This window comes from Primulina eburnea, chromosome 13 (assembly GCF_022965805.1).
Source record: "Primulina eburnea isolate SZY01 chromosome 13, ASM2296580v1, whole genome shotgun sequence".
Classification (NCBI taxonomy): domain Eukaryota; kingdom Viridiplantae; phylum Streptophyta; class Magnoliopsida; order Lamiales; family Gesneriaceae; genus Primulina; species Primulina eburnea.
This window is the reverse complement of record NC_133113.1, coordinates 27,328,301-27,348,516: the sequence shown is the minus strand read 5'-3', so window position 1 is coordinate 27,348,516 and position 20,216 is coordinate 27,328,301. Positions and strand designations below refer to the sequence as shown.

The window sequence follows — 20,216 nt, the reverse complement described above, 5'->3', positions numbered from 1 at the left end:
TTTGATGCTCTATAAATACCCCTTACCTGCATTCATTTGGCATATTTTTTGTTGCATCGAATTCCTTCTCCATCTTGCTGCAGATTTTCGTTCATACTCACTTGAAAGATCTTGCGTTTCTTTGTTCGTCGAAATCGAGAGTTTGTTGTGCTACTAATCTAGATAGGAGTTGTTGTATCTTAGGGACGATTGCCATTAACGTACAGCACTTGTATACGGGCAATATCGTCTTGCGGATAAAGGATTTATCCTTGCCTCGACTTAAAAGAATTGTTGTTGTTACTTTGTTCCAGAATTTCGAGAAGGACACCACCAGATACCAACAAGCAACACCCAAGATTTTAAGTTCTTCTATATAAGCAATATGAGATGCTGCTACAGAACACCTGCCGTTAAGTGCGTGTTTGATAATTGTCTTTCATGCACAACGTAGCTGCAGGCTTTTGTCTTCTTCTAATCTGGAGCTCGAGGCTCCCATTAGTATACAAGTTTCAAGCTTACATTAGCATGTCCTGGACTATGTAGCAGAAGTTTAACAAGGGAAATCTAACCTCAAATCTAATATGACTAAACTATGGTTCATAAAGTAAAATAAAACCACCAAATTGAATTAAGATAATCTTAAACAAAAAGAAACATCTACAGTTTCCATAAACATCCTTCTCAAGATCGAAGACATATGCCGCAGTTTGAAAATTAGAAGTCTTAATACATATTCCCTTTTCATCATTTGAACCAAGAACCGATGGTTAATGAGGAGAGATTCAAACACAAAAATATTGAACTAAATCCAAGTAGAAAAGGAGATCTATCCAGGAACAGAGGAGATCTCACCAGGGCACTCACCCATTCACATTATTGTTTTTTCTAGATTTTATGTGTGATTTTTTTTAAAAATAAATATTTAGCCTCTCAAAAACATTGAATCGGCCCCCTTTCGATTCCGGCCAGCTCGACATTCCTAGCCAAATTGATGTAGAAATCCAATAACGCAGTAAAATTCAAACAAGACATGAAATTCAATTCCTAGGAGCAATGCAAAGCGAAATCAATCCATCTTAAACCACTAAGAAACCAGTGTCATGAGAAGAAAGACGGAAACCTGAGCACTAAAACAAAAACCCATAAATAAAAGAACACAGTTAATGACAGGATTTTGATTCCAGTTCCGAAATTTTCCAAAATCTACCAGATAACTCAACCCCAACCCTTCGACTAAAAGCCACTGCAACAAAAAAGACAGAACTTTAACCCACACAAATCAACCAAAACCCAGAAAACTGCAAGCTCGAACGCCATCCAGTGCCCACATCAAGAAAACCAGAGCATTGAACAAACAAAAGGAAAATATATTTCTTGGCCGCACTATTTCAGCTGTATCTCTACTTTAACTGAAAAAAAAAACCTATACTTTTTACCGATTTCGGAAATAAATTTGGTTAATTTCAGCGCATAATGTATAAATAAATAAAGAAAGAATCATTCACGCAAATGTATAAAGCCGGATTGAGCTTTGTGTAAATCTATATCGAGTTGTGCATGCAAACGATGAAAAGAGAGGATACCTTTAACATTAGACAACACAGTAGCGTGGACTGCGTGCCATCACCGACTTTGAAAAAGCAATGGAATTTTATCTAGTTTCTCATCATACGAAAAATTAAAAATTGAATCTTGATTTTGTTCGGGTAAGTTTTTGTTAAGATGATTCTTGATTTAGCAGTGCTCTTGCAGCAAAAGTGAAAATTTTTCACGTACATTTTTCTAATAGCAAGAAGAAAAATATATTTTGTAACAGAGTCCAAAAATTTATGGATGCATACTAAAAAAAAAATTTATGGATGCAAGTAATTTACTCCAGTTCAATTATGTAACTGTTAATATTTAAAGGTTTTGGTAGTGACTGAATGAATCCTATATAAAAAAAAAAAAACTTGCATTTAAATCTTCACCAATATAATTAAATGTGTATTTAATCTAATAAAGACTGAAACATTCTTAGCAATATTTGATTCACATAAAAAAAAAATTCATTCCCTGGTGTTATAATTATTTTTTCGGATGAAATTCGGTTAAAAAAATGAAAATATGAAACATATATATAATATCGTAGAATAAATTGTTTTAGATGGATATAAAAAGTATTATTTTGAGTATAAATTTGAAACAATTATATTAATATCAGTACTCACTAAACTTGTCTGTGTGTTCAAGTATCATATATTAGTATTCGATGTGAAATAGTTTATACTGAAATATCATATATCAGTACCATATATATAATGTTTTGTACCAATTTTCATCCGAAATAACACGTGTCATTAATACAAATTTTTTATACATATTTGAGTACTCAAAAATCATATATTAGTTCCAAATCTGAAACATTTACTACTCAAATATCATATATTAATATTATACTTTCAAGATTTTGTACCGAATTTTAATCCAAAAAGGCTGTAGTTAATATAAAAATTTGTTATACATGTTTGGATACTTAGAAATTATATATCAATAACGTTATATGTTGAAAAAATTGATTCTCTCTTCTGATGAGGCTTAGTTTTTCTCTCTATTGAGAGGTGAGTTTTTTAAACAATGGAGTCCTCGTTTGCAAATCTTTGCCTCTCCATCGAGGAGGAAGAGGAATTGGTTTTTGAATCATCAGACATCCAGTCTCCAGAGCAGAACTCTGAGTTTTGTATGGTTGGGAGATTCCTCATGATCGTCCAATCAATTTTAACATCATGCGCAATAGGTTGGCGAAAATTTGGCGACCTGCTTGGGGTATGGCTGTAAAAGAAATCAGATCTAACATCTATTTGTTCCAGTTTTTCCACTCTATGGACCTGAGCCGAATAATGGATGGTGGCCCCTGGACCTTCGACAACTTTCTGCTTATTCATCACAAACTCCAACCTGGTGAAGTCCCCACAAATGTGCCATTATACTGGGTCAACTTTTGGATTCAAGTGCATGACCTACTCATGGGATTCATGTCTCAAAGCGTAGGCAAACAATTGGGAGACTTTGTTGGAAGATTTATTGAATACGACGACAAAAACAACTCATCATTCTGGAGGAGTTACATGCGTATAAAAGTTAACGTGGACGTTCGTAAACCACTAAAGAGATTCAAGAAGATTAAAAAGGCAGGGAGAGAGTTCTCAATCGTCAATTTTAAATATGAAAAGCTTAGTATTTTCTGCTTCTACTGTGGTATCTTAGGCCACTCAGACAAGTTTAGTGATCTACTTTTCGAAGCAACCAACTCAAATCCTACTAAAGAATGGGGGATATGGCTAAGGGCAACTCCAAGGCGATCAGCGGCCACCGGCGGAGAGCGGTGGTTACGGGATGAGGACGGTGCTGGTAACAGTCAAAACACTATGGAGGGAAATGTTGAATTTTGGAAAGATGGCCGAGATCTCAGGAGAAATCAAGGGATATCCAAAGATTTGACTCCCCACCAATCAGGAACTCAAATGGTGGTTGCCAACTTGAATATCAATTCGCATAACAAAGAAATCAGAGCACCCGAGATTGTAGGCAATCAAATAGAGGAAAATATTGAACTGACCATCCATGATGATAAGAAGAGAAGACGAGATGGGCTGCGATCAGAAGCCCAAGTTAAAATTATGGACATGGACTCCCCCCATGAAGCACAAGACGAGTCTGACAAACTTCCAAATCACCCAAAGATCCAATGCGAGCATTTTTTAGCGGCAGGCCTGGAACACCAGGCCCGCCGAGAAAGATGATTGTTCTGAGCTGGAACTGCAGAGGGCTTGGCCATCCTCGTGCAGTTCCAATCCTTTGTGAGCTTATCAAAGCTCACAAGGCCGATGTGGTGTTCTTATCAGAAACACTAGTGCATGCTGTTAAGATTGAAGAAATTCGGGTGAAGATGAGATTTGCTGGTGCCTTCTCTGTGGATAGATTTGGCCGAAGTGGAGGTCTAGCGGTTTTATGGAAACAAACAGTGGCTTGTACTATTACAGGGTACTCACGCAACCATATAGATATAGAAGTCGATTCGAATAACATCCCAAGATGGCGCCTTACGGGTTTCTATGGATTTCCTGAAAGAGGAAAGAGACCGGAGTCTTGGGCTTTACTCCGCTCTCTCAGCACTCAATCTCCTCTGCCATGGTGCATTATTGGCTATTTCAATGATCTACTGAGCCCAGAAGATAAGAAAGGAAAGCACGGACATCCGCAATGGCTGTACACGGGTTTTAGGCAAGCGGTAATGGATAGTGGACTCTCGGACTTACCATTAATAGGATACCAATTCACTTGGGAAAGAGGGAAAGGGACGACCACGGCTGTTGAAGAACGCCTTGATCGTGCTCTAGTAACATCCTCTTGGATGGAAAAGTTTCCCAATGCTCAGCTCCATAACCTCTGCGCATCTGTGTCCGATCATTCACCTATCCTCATCAACACTGCACCTCGATTGCAAATGGTCAGAACTCGTGAGTTTATGTTTGAAAAAAAATGGTATAAAGAGCCAGATTTACAAGCTTTTATCACCTCCAATTGGGAGAACAACGTAGGGGACAATATCATGGAAAAAATGGAGTCATTATCTACTAAGCTAGCTGAGTGGGGTCGAAAGAAAAACAGGATTTTCAAAGATGAGATCGAACAGTGCAAAAAAGACATTGAAAGCCTCCGTTTGTCCGATAGTGAGGAAGATGCAGTTGGGATTCAAAGAATAAAGTATAATCTCACCAAGCTAATCAGTCAGGAAGAGATGCATTGGAAGCAAAGAGCAAAGGAGTATTGGCTTCAATATGGAGACCTTAACACACAATTCTTTCACTCAGTGGCTACTCAAAGAAAGGAAAGAAACCAAATCAAATCACTCGACGATGACAGTATTGGGTAAAACAAATAAAAGAAATGGCGAAGAATTCTGCGATACGAAATCGGCTTCAAATCGTGTAGGATCTACACTTTCCTTTAGGCTTTATTTGCTCTCTGTTTTGTGCAAATAAATCAGAGCAAATATCCTGTAGGATAAGATGAAGAAACTAGAAGAAACAATGCACTTTGAATGTTCTAGATACAATATACGTAAGAAAGTTTCTTTCAATAATATTCAAACCTTGTAGATAGATTTTCTGCAGCAAACCTAACTCAAGTTGACCCCTTTTATTGACTTCAATAATTGATGAATTAAACATTGCAACTATTCATATATGGCCTTTCAGAAAAGGTGTAAACCATTCCTTTTGAAATTGTATTGTTTCAATACAAATACAACTTTTCATACACACCTTTTCAATATATACGAATATATTTAACAATCCCCTGCCATTTTCTATATATTGAAATGCCTTCAAAGAATCACCGAATATTCTTGAGAATTCATGCATCAACAATGGTATCTTTCGATTGAACCATTATCTTAGTAAATGTGCTTTATAGTTACTGAATACAAATAGGTAGACAAGCTTTGAACCACCTGTATATAAGAATAACCACATAGACAAATACACACAAATTTAAAACTTCCTATTGTCATAAACGATACATTAGGTCTCGTATCTCTATCCTTTCGTGAGTGTTTACAAAGTCTAGTCCATGAAACTTTGTGGATGCCCTAAATCCAACACCCATATAGGCAAGTACTCAATGCCCCTGCCATATGTGGCATTTAACAAGACTTGTTAAGAAAATTATTCAACCTTTAACTACTGGCAGGAATACCAACACTACTCAACTTTTGGGATGACATCGTAGTGTTCAAATCACTATAACAATGTACTTTTAAATCATTGAATTCAAGACCAGAAGATATATCTAGCATTGAATTGAGGTTTCCATTGTTAGTGATTTTATTTGTTGGACTTTAATCCCATCTCTTTTGATGTTCGCAATACCATTTCTCTGTTCAATCCTTTTGTCAAAGGATCTGCTAGATTTTCTTTTGATGGTACAAAATCAATTGTAATTATTCCACTTGTAATCAAGCTTCTTACTATACTGTGTCTCAATCCAATGTGCCTTGATTTACCATTATACACTTCGTTGTAAGCTTTTGCTAGTGTAGAGGCACTATCACAATGAATAGATATTGGTGCCATTGGTTTGGGCCACATTGGAATTTCAAAAAGTAAATTTCGAAGCCATTCGGCTTCCTTGCTAGTTGATGCTAAAGCTACGAATTCAGATGCCATGGTGGAGTCTGAAATACATGTTTGCTTCTTAGAACCCCAAGAAATTGCTCCTCCACCAAACATAAAGATCCAACCACTTGTGGATGAGTGGTCATCTTTGTTAGTTATCCAACTAGCATCTGAGTATCCTTCAAGAACAGAAGGATACCCACAATATCGTAGGCTATAGTCTTTTGTGCCTTCAAGATACCTAAGTATCCTAGTTATTCCAAACCAATGTTGCTTATTTGGATTGCTCGTGTACCTACTTAACACGCTAATAGCATAAGCTATATCAGGTCTTGTGCAAGTCATTGCATACATTAGACTCCCAACAACTTGAGCATACTCCAATTGGGATACTGAACCACTAGAGTTCTTCACATAATTGATCTTGGGATCTATAGGAGTTGAGGCAGGTTTGCATTCTAAATGATTGAACCTCTTGAGAATTTTTTCTATGTAATGAGATTGTGAGAGTTGAATTGATTCTCGATCCCTTACAATTTTTATTCCTAGGATAACATTTGCCTCACCTATGTCTTTCATTTCAAATTTGCTAGATAGCAATTCTTTGGTTTTAATGACTTGTTCTAAATCGGTGCCAAAAATTAGCATGTCATCTACATACAAGCATATAATGACACCTTTGCCTTCGTTATACTTGCTGTAAACACATTTGTCTGATTCATTTATCTTGAATCCATTAGCAGTAATAACACAATCAAATTTTTGATGCCATTGTTTCGGTGCTTGTTTTAGTCCATACAGAGATTTCACAAGTTTGCATACTTTTCTTTCTTGACCTGATAGAATAAACCCTTCTGGTTGTTTCATATATACTTCTTCTTCTAACTCATCATTTAGAAATGCTGTTTTTACATCCATTTGGTGAATTACCCATTTTTGGGTCGAAGCTAAAGCAATAAGTAACCGAATTGTAGTTATTCTAGCTACCGGTGAATAAGTATCAAAATAATCCAAGCAGTGTTTTTGAGTAAAACCTTTGGCTACTAATCTGGCTTTAAACTTGTCTATTGTTCCATCTGTTTTCATCTTCTTTTTGAAGATCCATTTACAATCAATAGGTTTGGAACCAGGTGGTAAATCCACTAATTCCCAAGTTTTATTAGCCATAATTGAATCCATCTCATCATTTATCGCTTCTTTCCAAAACAAGGCATCTTGAGAATTTATTGCCTCATCAAATGTTTTGGGATCACTTTCGGTAATAAAACAATAAGGTATTTTGTTACTTAGTTCTTGTCTTGTTCCTTCAGTAAGATAAGTTACAAAATCTGAGCCAAATGACTTAGTTATCTTGGCTCTTTTGCTCCTTCTTAACTCAATAATTTCTTCTTTGTCATTTGAAGCTTTTAATGCTGTGAAGTCTTGTTTTATTTTATCACAGACTTCCTTGTGCATTGAGGAGAACCTAGACTCATCAAAAATGGCATCTCTTGATTCAATTATAGTATTAACTGAAATTAAATCATGAGGTTCTACCACAATAAATCTATAGGCCTTGCTATTTTGTGCATATCCCAAAAATGTGCATTCAACACCTCTTTCTCTCAACTTTCTTTTCTTTGGTTCAGGAAGCTTCACTACAGCTCTACAACCCCAAACTCTCAAATATTTGATGTTTGGTTTTTTATTGAACCAAAATTCATATGGGGTGACAGAATTTCTCTTAGTAGGAATTCTATTTAGTATATAACAAGCAGTTAAAACTGCTTCTCCCCAATATCCTTGACTTAATTTTGAGTTTGACAACATGGCATTAACCATTTCGATTAATACTCTATTTTTCCTTTCAGCCACACCATTTTGTTGTGGCGTATACGGAGCAGTTACTTGATGTTTGATACCACTAGTTTCAAAGAAATTGTTTTGATAGTATTCACCTCCTCTATCGGTTCTAAGACATTTTATTCTAGATTCACAAAATAACTCAACTTCAGCCTTAAATATTTTAAATTTTTCAATTACTTCATCCTTAGTATGTAATAAAAATACATAGCAAAATCTACTGTAGTCGTCAATAAAAGTAGCAAAGTACTTTTTTCCTCAAAAAGTTGGTGTACCATGTAAATCACAAATATCACTGTGTATCAGTTCTAATTTTGAAGTTTTTCTGTCTATTTTAGGAAATGGTTGTCTAGTTATTTTTGTGAGCATGCAAGTCTTACATTTTCCTGCATCTTGTTTAATCCATGGCAACAAATCAAGTTTTATCATTTGATCAATTCTTTTATAATTCACATGTCCTAATCTATTATGCCATAACGTAAAAGGTGACTCAATAAAGTACACAAAAGAAGATATATCTTTATTCTTGTTTATCGGCATGACATTTAATTTAAACATGCCGTTACAAACGTAACCCTTTCCAACAAACATTCCTCTCTTGCTAAGGACAAACTTATCAGCTTCAAATACAAGTTTGAAACCAAACTTGTTAAGCATACTACCACTAACAAGATTCTTTCTTACTTCTGGCACATACAATACATTTGTCAAAGTTACAACATGTCCAGAAGTGAATTTTAAATCTACTTCTCCTGTACCTAAGATGGAAGTAGTAGATGCATTTCCCATATATACCACTGCATTGGGATCATTCATGACCTTTAAATTCTTGAAAAATTCCTTGTTTTTGCACACATGTTTGGTAGCTCCTGTATCAACCCACCAGGAAAAGTCTTCCTCCACCATGTTCAATTCAGAAATCATGGCAACCATGCTCTGTGTAACTTCTTTTGGTGCTTCACCCTTGTTAATCTTCTTTTTCAAAAGGCGACACTCAAACTTGTAGTGCCCTTCTTTGTTGCAGTGATAACACTTGCCTTTTCTCCTCTTTTTTTCAAGTTGATCATCTTTAGACTGATTTGCCCTTTTTCCTTTGTTGAACTTACTGGTTTGTCCAGATTCCACCACATGCACTTTGCTTGGTGCATCTTTGTATTTTGACTCTTGCAGAACCTGAGAATTGTTTTTCTCTTGCACACGAAATTCTTCTTCTATTCGAAGAGAGTTAGCAAGGGCCTCAAGAGAAATATCTTCCTTTTTATGTTTGAGATCCTTTTTAAAATCTTTCCAAGATGGAGGAAGTTTATCTATGATAGAACTGACAACTATGGTTTCATCCATGTGTAATTTGTGTTGGTTAAATCTATTAAGCATTTTCTCTACTTCTGAAAATTGTTCCATGACAAGCCTTGAATCTATCATTTTGAAATTCAGAAAAGTAGAGACCAGAAATTTCTTACTTGAAGAGTCCTCTTGCATGTATCTTGCCTCTATTCTGTCCCATAACTCTTTAGCGGTGGGTATCAGATGATAGACGTCAAATAAACTGTCACACATGGCGTTGAGTATATGTCCCCTGCATATTTCGTCATCATTCTCCCACTTTTGACGGTTCCTTATTTCTTCAATTGTTTCTCCATCAGTTTCTGTAGGTTTGGGAGTACTGAGAACATATGCTATCTTTAAAGCCACCAACAGGAAGTGAACTCGTTTCTGCCATCGTATGAATTGCCCACCATCAAAACGCTCCAACTTCACGATATTTGTAGCCAGATCCTTGATCGAACTTGCCATTATTTTGAAACAAAGATAAAGCCTAAAGATTATTGGGTAAAACAAATAAAAGAAATGGCGAAGAATTCTGCGATACGAAATCGGCTTCAAATCGTGTAGGATCTACACTTTCCTTTAGGCTTTATTTGCTCTCTGTTTTGTGCAAATAAATCAGAGCAAATATCCTGTAGGATAAAATGAAGAAACTAGAAGAAACAATGCACTTTGAATGTTCTAGATACAATATACGTAAGAAAGTTTCTTTCAATAATATTCAAACCTTGTAGATAGATTTTCTGCAGCAAACCTAACTCAAGTTGACCCCTTTTATTGACTTCAATAATTGATGAATTAAACATTGCAACTATTCATATATGGCCTTTCAGAAAAGGTGTAAACCATTCCTTTTGAAATTGTATTGTTTCAATACAAATACAACTTTTCATACACACCTTTTCAATATATACGAATATATTTAACAGACAGTGGGGTAAGGCACTCAAACACTACAGATATCTGCAAGGTAGTCTCGACATACTTCGAGAAGTTATTCGAGGAAGCTGAAGCAATCTATGAACCTGTCATGCAAGTCGTAGATAGAGTGGTCACAGATGAAGTAAACGAGAGCTTAACAGCGCCATTCAAAGAAGAAGAGTTCAAGAAAGCTATTTTTCAAATGAAAGCTGACAAGTCACCTGGACCAGACGGCTTCAACCCGGGCTTTTTTCAGAAATTCTGGAATTTGGTGGGCTCTCCAGTGACTAGTGATTGTAAAAAATGGCTCCAGAATCTCCAATTTCCACCAAAGTTGAACAATACAAATGTTGTGCTTATTCCAAAATGCGAATCACCCTTATCCATGAAAGACTTGAGGCCCATATCGCTTTGTAATGTTCTATACAAGTTAATAGCGAAAGTTCTCGCTAATCGGATGAAGGGTGTCCTGCCAGACATTATATCCAAGCATCAGTCTGCTTTTACTAAAGGAAGGGCAATCACAGACAATGTCATCCTGGTGTTTGAAACAATACATTCCATGAACCGAAAAACCAGAGGAAAAAAAGGGGATGTAGCTCTGAAAATTGATTTTAGCAAAGCATATGACCGCATCGATTGGGGCTTCCTAAAATCGATCATGTTAAAGCTGGGCTTTTGCAACCGCTGGATGAACTATATCATGCTCTGCATCACATCAGTTTCCTATAACATCAAAGTTAATAATAACAAGGTCGGGCCAATAATAGCAAAGCGGGGTCTTAGACAGGGCTGCCCACTATCCCCTTACCTATTCATCATTTGTACACAAGGACTCTCATCATTGATGTCCAAAGCTGAAGCAAGGGGAGCCATTCATGGGGTCAAAGCTTGTAGGCGGGCGCCGCCTATCTCACACTTAATGTTTGCTGATGACTGCTTTCTGTTCTTCAGGGCAGAAACTGAGGAGAGTAACAAGACCGTGGACATCCTTAAAGCATTTGAAGCAGCATCGGGGCAGATGATCAATTTGCACAAATCTGGAATAATGTTCAGCCGCAATGTTTCTTCATCCCTCTAGGCCGATCTCTCTTCATCTTTGGGAATCTCAAATCCCCTAAACACAGGAAAGTACCTAGGCCTACCATCGCTAATAGGTAGTAAAAAGAAGGCTATCTTCGCATATCTCAAAGACCGATTATGGAAGCGAATCCAGGGTTGGCATGGACGAGCTATCTCAAAGGCCGGGAGAGAAGTACTTATCAAATCAGTTTCACAAGCTATACCAGCTTACTGTATGCAAATATTCCTCCTCCCTGTTTCCTTAGCCGACGAACTCCAAAGAATGATGAACTCTTATTGGTGGGGAACGAGAGGCAACTCACGTGGTATCTGCTGGACAAACTGGGACCAACTCTGTGTGAAGAAAAAGAATGGTGGCCTGGGTTTCCGTAATCTCCATGGTTTTAATCTCGCGATGCTTGGCAAGCAAGGGTGGAATATAATGTCCAACCCCCATACTCTTGTATCTCAAGTCCTCAAAGCAAAATATTTTCCAAACAAGGATTTCCTGAAAGCAGCTTTAGGATCTAATCCTAGCTTCATATGGAGGAGTATTTGGCATTCGCAGGCCTTAATCCGCGAAGGTTATCGTTGGAGAATTGGAAACGGCAGCAACATTTCGGTATGGTCAGAGCCATGGCTACGAAATCTGGACAAACCTCGAGTAGAATCCCAAATCACCCCGGGTCTAGAATCTCTGAAAGTTGCTGATTTAATGGATCCACTTACACATGGATGGGATACAGAGCTCATTGAAGGAATTTTCTGTACAAGAGACACTTCAGAAATCACAAATATTCCCCTAATGACCAACGATCCAGATGTCCGCATATGGAGATACAGCAATGATGGGAATTACACTGTGAGGTCGGGGTATCATCTAGCCATGAACACAATCTACACAGGACGAGGGAACAGCGTATCTGGTGCATGGAATAAATTATGGGATTTAAATATGCCACCCAAGGTTAAAACCTCGCGTGGCGCATGGTGCGGAATTGGCTCCCTACAAGAATAAAGCTTCAGGAAAAAAATCTTCTGGTCCCAGCCACATGTGTAAATTGTAACTCTATGCTAGAACAACCTTGGCATCTATTCTATACATGCCAGTTTGCTCAAGATTGCTGGGAGCTATCTCAAGTGAAGGCTGAAGTCAATTCAACTCCCCCCGAGATCGAGAACTTTGAAGAGTGGTTCTTTAATATCTTGGAAAGGCTGGATGTCGTGAGGCGGCGAAACTTTGTGATGATTCTCTGGAGCATCTGGCACTCACGCAATGACAGAATCTGGAACAACACTTCGCATTCTGCAGATCGGACGATAACATACGCCCTCGACACTCTTAATGATTGGCTTGCCGTAAGATCATTAGAAAACCAGCCAAACCAGTCACCGAACTTGCGAGCGAACGCGGTCTGGAGGAAACCCACGGAAGATTTCTTCAAATGTAATGTTGACGCGAGTTTTGGCATCGATAAAAGATTATTTGCGGTTGGTTTGGTAATCAGGGACTCAAGTGGCTCATTCATAAGTTGTAGAACCAGTCTCCACCATGGAGCAGCACTTGTAAAAGAAGCAGAAGCACTTGCTATCCTCGAAGCTCTAAGCTGGATTAAAGACATGGGCTACGACAAGGTAATAGTGGAAACAGACTCAAAGATAGCAGCAGTTGCAATCCACTCCGATGCACAAGACCATACTGAATTTGGTCTCACTATCACAGCCTGTCGGGCCATCATCAGGAATCAGACTTCTTTCAAAGTTGATCACGTTAGGAGACAAGCTAATAGTGCCGCTCATACTTTGGTTAAAACGGCTCTCTAACAAGCTTGTTTTGGTATTTCTGTAGTCCTCCCTATCTCTATTAGCACAATCATTATGAACGATTGTATCTCTCAAGTTGAAGATTAATAAAGCTGTTAGTTGATGTTAAAAAAAAAAGAAATTATATATCAGGGTCATATAAAATATTTAATCCTGAAAAATCATATATTTATTCTAGATTTTCAATGTTTTATACCAAATTTTATTCGATAAACACATGTGGACCTAAGGAGTACAAAAACATTTTTTTGGGTTAGTCAGGATGACCAAAGAAAAATCGATTTGACAAATATTTGAGATATGAATTTATTCTGATTGAATTTTTATCTAAACTCAAACCGTAAAAAAAAAAAAACCAGCTTATTTATTTAATTTTGAGAAGTAAAACGAAGGAGACACACATATGTCAGACGTTTTTGTATTTTTTTAATAATTACTGCACCTTTTTATTTCTTCGTACGCTTCAAATTTGTTGCAGAGTGATGTGTCACCGACTAAAATATCGGATGCATTTATTAATTTTCCCGACAAATTTACGATTTATAAGTTTTTTTATTGCCGACACATTATTTAATAATTAAAATAAAAATGGGCAATTCATTTAAAATGCAAATGGAAGAAATAAAAAATTTGATTTAGGATATAATATATTTTCGCTGAATATAAGACTTTGACGAGTAATTCAATCAAAAAAGTTATTCTCGTGATGCAGTATTATAAACTTTACCCATTATGATAAAAACTTTATAATGTAAATTCCAACACAATCGATTTGTAGGACTATATTTCCACAAGCCATGTTATGAATATGGGTTGATAAAAAAATACACAAATATCGGGTGGATATAAAATTGTGATTAATCATTCATCCGTAGGTCTACATCAGAAACTGTGGAACATTTAGGCCAGAACCCTTCATTTCTTGTTTTCTAAGAAGAAATACTGAAAAAGAAAATGATTTAGAAATGCCATTTCCTATTAGACAACGGAAAATATTCAAGGAAAGTCACAAGCTAATACGTAATATCTTCGTGTTATTTACAAAGAGTTACCAGACTCAAGTATCTGAGTGAGGAGTCATGGACCACGAAGTTACTAAGATTGTGCATAAACGTTTGTTTTATTGAGTTTTTAAGTTCTTGAATTTGTACAGAAGTGATTCTATTGATTTTTGTATTCTGGAACTCTCCACTTGCTTGACGGCTTGAGATGCCTCATGCAAGCTTCGGATTCCACGGCCCAAACTGGCTATCGATGGAGCCGCAGGCAATGATTCGGCAACACATTCGATTCCATCACCATAGACAAGCAAACCAGCACAAGTTGCAATACTACACCCAAAGGTAGTCCAGGGTAAAGCTCGCATTGGTCGAACTTTTCTTTTTCTCATGATTTCGTAAAACGCTGTTCTCATGGCAGAAAGGCTCGTTTTTTCTGCCGAGGCTATCATACTGTGAGCCACAAAACGTATTTTCTCAGCGGATGCAGCAGCTTTCACGGTAGAGCTTTTCAACATAGAACTTGCCATTCCATGAGCAATCACTTTGCTAGGACCAAAAGCCTTGCCAATAGCAAAAATAACAGCCTTTTGGGTCTGAGCAAACATGAGTTTCAACGAAGCAGGGATGTGGATAAGTGTTGATGCTGGAATAACTTTGGTGAGGGAAGAGACTCCTAAAATTGCTGTTGCACCAGCCCCAACTGCCACCACAGGTTTATCCGCCAATAACCGCTTTCTGTAAGAATAGTCATCGAGCTTACCCTCATCTCCAAGATCAGTGAGGAGTTGTTCGACCATGTTTTTTACGTCAATTGGCACATCGGTTTTCCAGTGTTTCCTAAGCCCAGCTAATGCACTAGCATCAACTACAGCAACTAATGATTTGTACTGCTTAGTATGACTTCGAAGAGCCTGAGCAAGAATAGCATGTGACATGTCCTCTAGAGGAAGTTCAGAAAATTTGGTATTCGCAGAGATGGGATTTCTTAATTTGCCCAATGATACTCGACTGGCATTATTCAGGGCAATTCTCAGCCCCTCAACTGCAATCTGAAATGCATAAACTTCTGAAAGGAGTCGAGTCTCAATAGTTTCTCCCTTTTTCACATCACAAAGCATTTTCTGTGCACATGCCAACGCCGTCTTCATAGATGGAATTTCAACAAATATATCATGCAAATCAACAAGTAATGGATAGACTGATTTTGCGAATTCCGGAACATCATAATCTACTAAAGGCTGAACAACTTCACTACCAACCTTTGAAACAGGACTTGAGTGAACCAAATGTGATGATAACGACTTTACCATTCGAGACTCAATACCATCCGTGACACAAAAGGCCCTTGAATTCACGGAGGCCACCGAACTTACCATTCTTCCAGGAACCAAGTTACTTGTTTGTAGACCGAATGAATTTTGGATTCCAGTACTCGACTTTGCAACCTCGTTCTCAGTGTCCAAATCACACTCACTAACTCCACCTGTGCTGCATTTTGCAAAAGGTGACTCGAGCATGAAAAATGAAGAACCAACTTCCTCTGCCGCCTTCTTGGCTGCCACAAAATGCTGGTTAAAACTCACCCCGAAGATTTCCCTCAACACCACACTCCCTGCCATATCCTCATACTTTTCTTTGTTAATCTTATGCAAAAAACATCTCTTTAACACCTCAAACGACGATGTTGGGACACTGCATTCGTCAATTGTCAGACCATTCTCAACAATACTACTACTACTACTACTACTCTTCGTTGACTCGGTTCCACCATTTGAAAACCCATTACCACCTAAACCATTTGATAGCCCTACTTGAACAACTACAGCGTCAGGTTTAATCTCTTTAATCAGACACTCAGCATCCAAAGCTGATCTCTCAGACAAATTCTGAACAGACAGCACATATATCACAGCCTGAGATTCAGGCTCGGGAATCGCATAAACAAAATGCTTCGTGGTTTCCGGGATCCGCAACTTCCTAACTATTCCATCTGATGCTCTCAAGTCATTGAATACAAACACAGAGAAGGGCCATATATTTTGCACATATTCCACTACAACCCCCATTGATCGAACCTCGCATAAAACATCCAAATCAAGAAATCCCAGTTTCAATCAATTAAATTTCACCCAGCGAATATCTCATCCACTAAAAATCGGAGCAGTCAATCTTAAGCACACGTACGCGAGTGTGAAGAGAGAGTTTGAAAGGGTTTTCCGTACCTGGTGAGAGGAAGGTCTCCACGGTTGTGGGTTAGGGATACGGAGAAGGAAGAGACGGTTTTTCCAAAACCGGGACGGGCAGGTTTTGCCTTTCAATTGAAATGATTCACTTGTAATTTGTAAATTAAGGGAGGTTTTTGTATTAGGCTGTGTTTGGTTCATGGGATTGGGTGGGTTTATTATTATTAAACTTACATAATCAAGTGTTTGATACGATTTTTATTTAACCAATCCAATCCTTATTATAAATGATTAGGTTATATTAGGTAGGTTAAAATAATAACTCGTCACTCCCTAGGATTATTTATCTCACTCTTAATACATCCTATTTTTCCAATTTTACTCTTCTCTTAAATCCAAACTCACCACCACTTCCTTTCACCGACCGCCCACCACCAACCCCTGCCGCCCTCCGCCGCCCATCGCCGGCGCCACTTCCGGCCGACCGACGCCGCCTCCGGTCGATCGCTGCCGCCACCTCTGGCCGACCGCCACTTCCGGCCGGCCAACCTCGCCGCTTCCGACTGGCCGGCCGCCACCACCGACCGACCGCCGCCCCCGCCGACGCAACAATGGAAGGGAAATTTTGTCAATTCACCAAAAAATGATTAATTATCGCATTCTTATCCATCATACCAAACATAATATTATTTTATCATTATATATTATATTTCTACTTCAATCATTCTTCTTATCATTTCTCTCTTAATAATTTCATTATCATATCTTTCAAACCAAACGCAGCCTAATAATACTATTTTTTTCATAATTTAATTAATAATTTGTTGGGTGCAATAATTGTCCCTGCTTGGTAGAGCGATCGAACCGTGGTGCTTGTGCTGCTGTGCGGTTTAAAAGATTTGAGTTGCACCATTACTACTAGCTATATGGTAAAACGGTAAGCACTCGGTCCTACAATTGGTATCAGAGCCAAGGTCACGGGTTCGATTCTCATTGATTGCAAGGAGTGCAATTATTGGGAGGGAGATTGTTGGGTGCAATAATTGTCCCTGCTTGGTAGAGCGATCGAACCGTGGTGCTTGTGCTGCTGTGCGGTTTAAAAAATTTGAGTTACATCATTACTACTAGCTATAGCTTTTGGTAAAACGGTAAGTACTCGGTCCTACATAATTCTTTTTAAGTTGTATTAAAATATTAATAACATTTTTTTCCTTTTTCAAATTGATATTTATAAATTATAATCTTCAGTTTAAATTTTTCCTAGGAAATTTAAATGTTGATTTTGACAATATAAATATTGGTAAGAAGGAATTTTTTTTTGTAACATTTGTGTGTAATAAAAATTTATCGTATATGTATTGATTATGAAAAATTAAAGAAATTATCACTCCCCAATTAAGGATTATACAGAAGATTTTTCTCGAGACGACGATGTTAACACAATTTTCACTTATTAAAATTAAAATGATATTCTATAAACCATTTTTTACATTGCATGAATCTCACAATGCTCGCGTATCTCATAACCTCAGCATGGTAAATAAATATTGTCAAAAGTAATTTTTAGTTTTGATTTGTGATTAGATAAGCAAGGGCAAATATATAACACCGAGTCATATATATACATAGCAAAAACTTGTGTAAGACGATCTCACAGATTGTATTTTATGGAAAATATCTCTGATTTAAATCTTTATGAAAAATATTATTTTTTATGTTAAGATCATATTCGTTTGACAACAAAATTTCATGTGAACAATAAAGACTATATAGGATTAGTCCATACACGATGGGCCGATTGATACTAAAATGATAACTGTGAAAAAGGAACAATTAGATACTACAATCTATAGCCTACGCTTTCAGCTTGCCACTTACTCTACGCTTGCTATGCCAACCACTTTTGTCGCTGTTCATCTGGTTCTTTGCAGCAACTGAACATTGCTCACCTTTGCTACCTTTACCACCAATTTCGGTTTGGAGCTTACGGCGCCTAATCCTGTTTTCAAGCCTTATACCCTTCAAAGCACGGACACTCTGCTCAATCTCCAGAGCTTGTGAAAAGTTCCATATCCTGACAACACCTTCTTCACCACCGCAAACAATACGATCAGAACCGATGCCCACTGAGAACAGATTGCACCCAAACCCATGCAGCATTCTCTGTGGGGGTTCTACATTATTTAGGTGCACACAGTAACCCTTGGAAGTATTACCAGAAAAGGAACTCCGACTTGTCTTCAACAACTTCCTCACATCAATAAGTGAAATCTTACCATCACTGGAGCATGAGACCAACCAAGGGAACTCAAATGCAAGAGAATAAACAGGCCCAGTGTGAGGAACCCACGTCGCAACCTTTAGGGCACGGCATTTGACACTCCTAATCTCAAACATGTGTATAGAACCGTTTTCTCCTCCAGTAAACAAAAGCTTCCCTGTGTGACTTCGTGCCAAAGAATATGCATTACCAACATGAGTGTTATTAATAACAGCAACTTGGCACCCAGATATAGTGTCCCAAATGTAAACACTAGAACCTGCAGTGCTCCCAATTGTAGTATCGTGAGGAGCAAGGTTCCAGACCCAGTCATCATGCATCAAGACCTTCATGCATTTTAAAGAAGAGCGATCCCATATGCGTATAGTCATGTCCCAAGAGCCACTGTACATCTTAACTAAATCCAAAGCAAGACAAGTTATAGGCCCCTCATGTTCACAGACTCGAAATTCCATGTTTTGATTATGAGGTGACCTAATATCAAACAAGTGAGGGTTCCCATTTTCCACCTTCCAACCATGTATGAACCCATCCGTACCCCCAGCAATCAAAAGCTTAGTATCAGCTGTAATCGCACGTATAGTGCAACCAAGAGGACAAGATGATGCAATTGAAAGGCCTTCTTCCATGTCCCACATTCTTACTACCTGATCATATCCTGAGGTGAAGAGCAGCTTTTTAGAAACCAAAACAAAAACGGTCCTAACAGCTTCAGCATGCCCATACAGGGTGTCAATGCTGTAGCGGCCCATAAAGGTCTTACTCCGGAACTCTCTCTCCACAAAGAGTTCCTTCCACGATTTCTCATATGAATATTCTGGCCCTAAATTGACAGCAGATATCAGATGTCCCCACCTCTCGTAGTAAAAATCCTTCCACACTTGGTGATCGGATGCGAGCCTGTACAAAGATGTGCTGACACAAGCAACAATCCCGAGTTCTTTGGGATCAAGAAAATTCAGGATTTCAGAAATTAGTGCCGGAGGTAGATCAGAAAACGAACCACTATGAGACAGCAAAGCTTCACTGAAAGGGGTCTCGATTCTGGCATTAGCTTTTGACACAGTATCTGAGTATACAGTGTTGAACGATCCAAAATTTTTCTTGTTGATCTCAACCAATTGATCTGAGTCACCTTTTTCTACAACTGGATTATCCGAGCAACTTGTAGAAGTGTCTCTCAACAAAATTTCTGTATCCTTCTGGCATTCAAATTCCATAAAACACTTTCCCCAAATTTGATAACAGGAGAAATCGAACTATTAGAACCAAACCTGAACTATTATTTCAAGGATAGAAACGCACAAATCGACAGCACAACAGGGACAAATTGGAGTACACGTAAAAATAACGAAAAATCCAATTCAATCACACCCTCAAGAACAAGAGAGCAAAGTCAAACAATTCAAACCCTAGATCGGCAAAAGTAAAAATCAAACAAATTTCATCTACTTCAAGAAGGTAAAAATAAAAGAATGATAACCCAATTTAATTCAATTAAAGTAGAAATATTTTTCGTGAGAAAATCGGAAATTTATTAAGTACCCAAAAAGAAATCTGACAAAACCTAAATGCAAGGAACAAAAGGAAAAAAAAAAAAAGCTAAGGTGTTAATAAGATTCAGATAGTTAGGGTG

At 37.9% G+C, this 20,216-nt stretch overlaps 3 protein-coding genes across 3 annotated transcripts; 1 reads left to right on the top strand and 2 right to left on the bottom strand.

Moving 5' to 3' along the window:
- Nucleotides 1-3,760: 3,760 nt before the first annotated feature.
- LOC140810420 (uncharacterized) lies at nt 3,761-4,897 on the top strand. Its single transcript, XM_073168284.1, has one exon. It carries the CDS (start codon nt 3,761-3,763, stop codon nt 4,895-4,897), a length of 1,137 nt encoding a protein of 378 aa, XP_073024385.1.
- A 9,208-nt stretch (nt 4,898-14,105) lies between these two features.
- On the bottom strand, nt 14,106-16,440 carry LOC140809480 (uncharacterized). The gene has a single exon (XM_073167121.1). The coding sequence runs from the start codon at nt 16,180-16,182 to the stop codon at nt 14,236-14,238; it is 1,947 nt and encodes a 648-aa protein (XP_073023222.1). The 5' UTR covers nt 16,183-16,440; the 3' UTR covers nt 14,106-14,235.
- A 1,600-nt stretch (nt 16,441-18,040) lies between these two features.
- LOC140809598 (F-box/WD-40 repeat-containing protein At5g21040-like) lies at nt 18,041-20,187 on the bottom strand. Its single transcript, XM_073167286.1, has one exon. It carries the CDS (start codon nt 19,798-19,800, stop codon nt 18,154-18,156), a length of 1,647 nt encoding a protein of 548 aa, XP_073023387.1. The 5' UTR covers nt 19,801-20,187; the 3' UTR covers nt 18,041-18,153.
- Between the last annotated feature and the right edge of the window lie 29 nt (nt 20,188-20,216).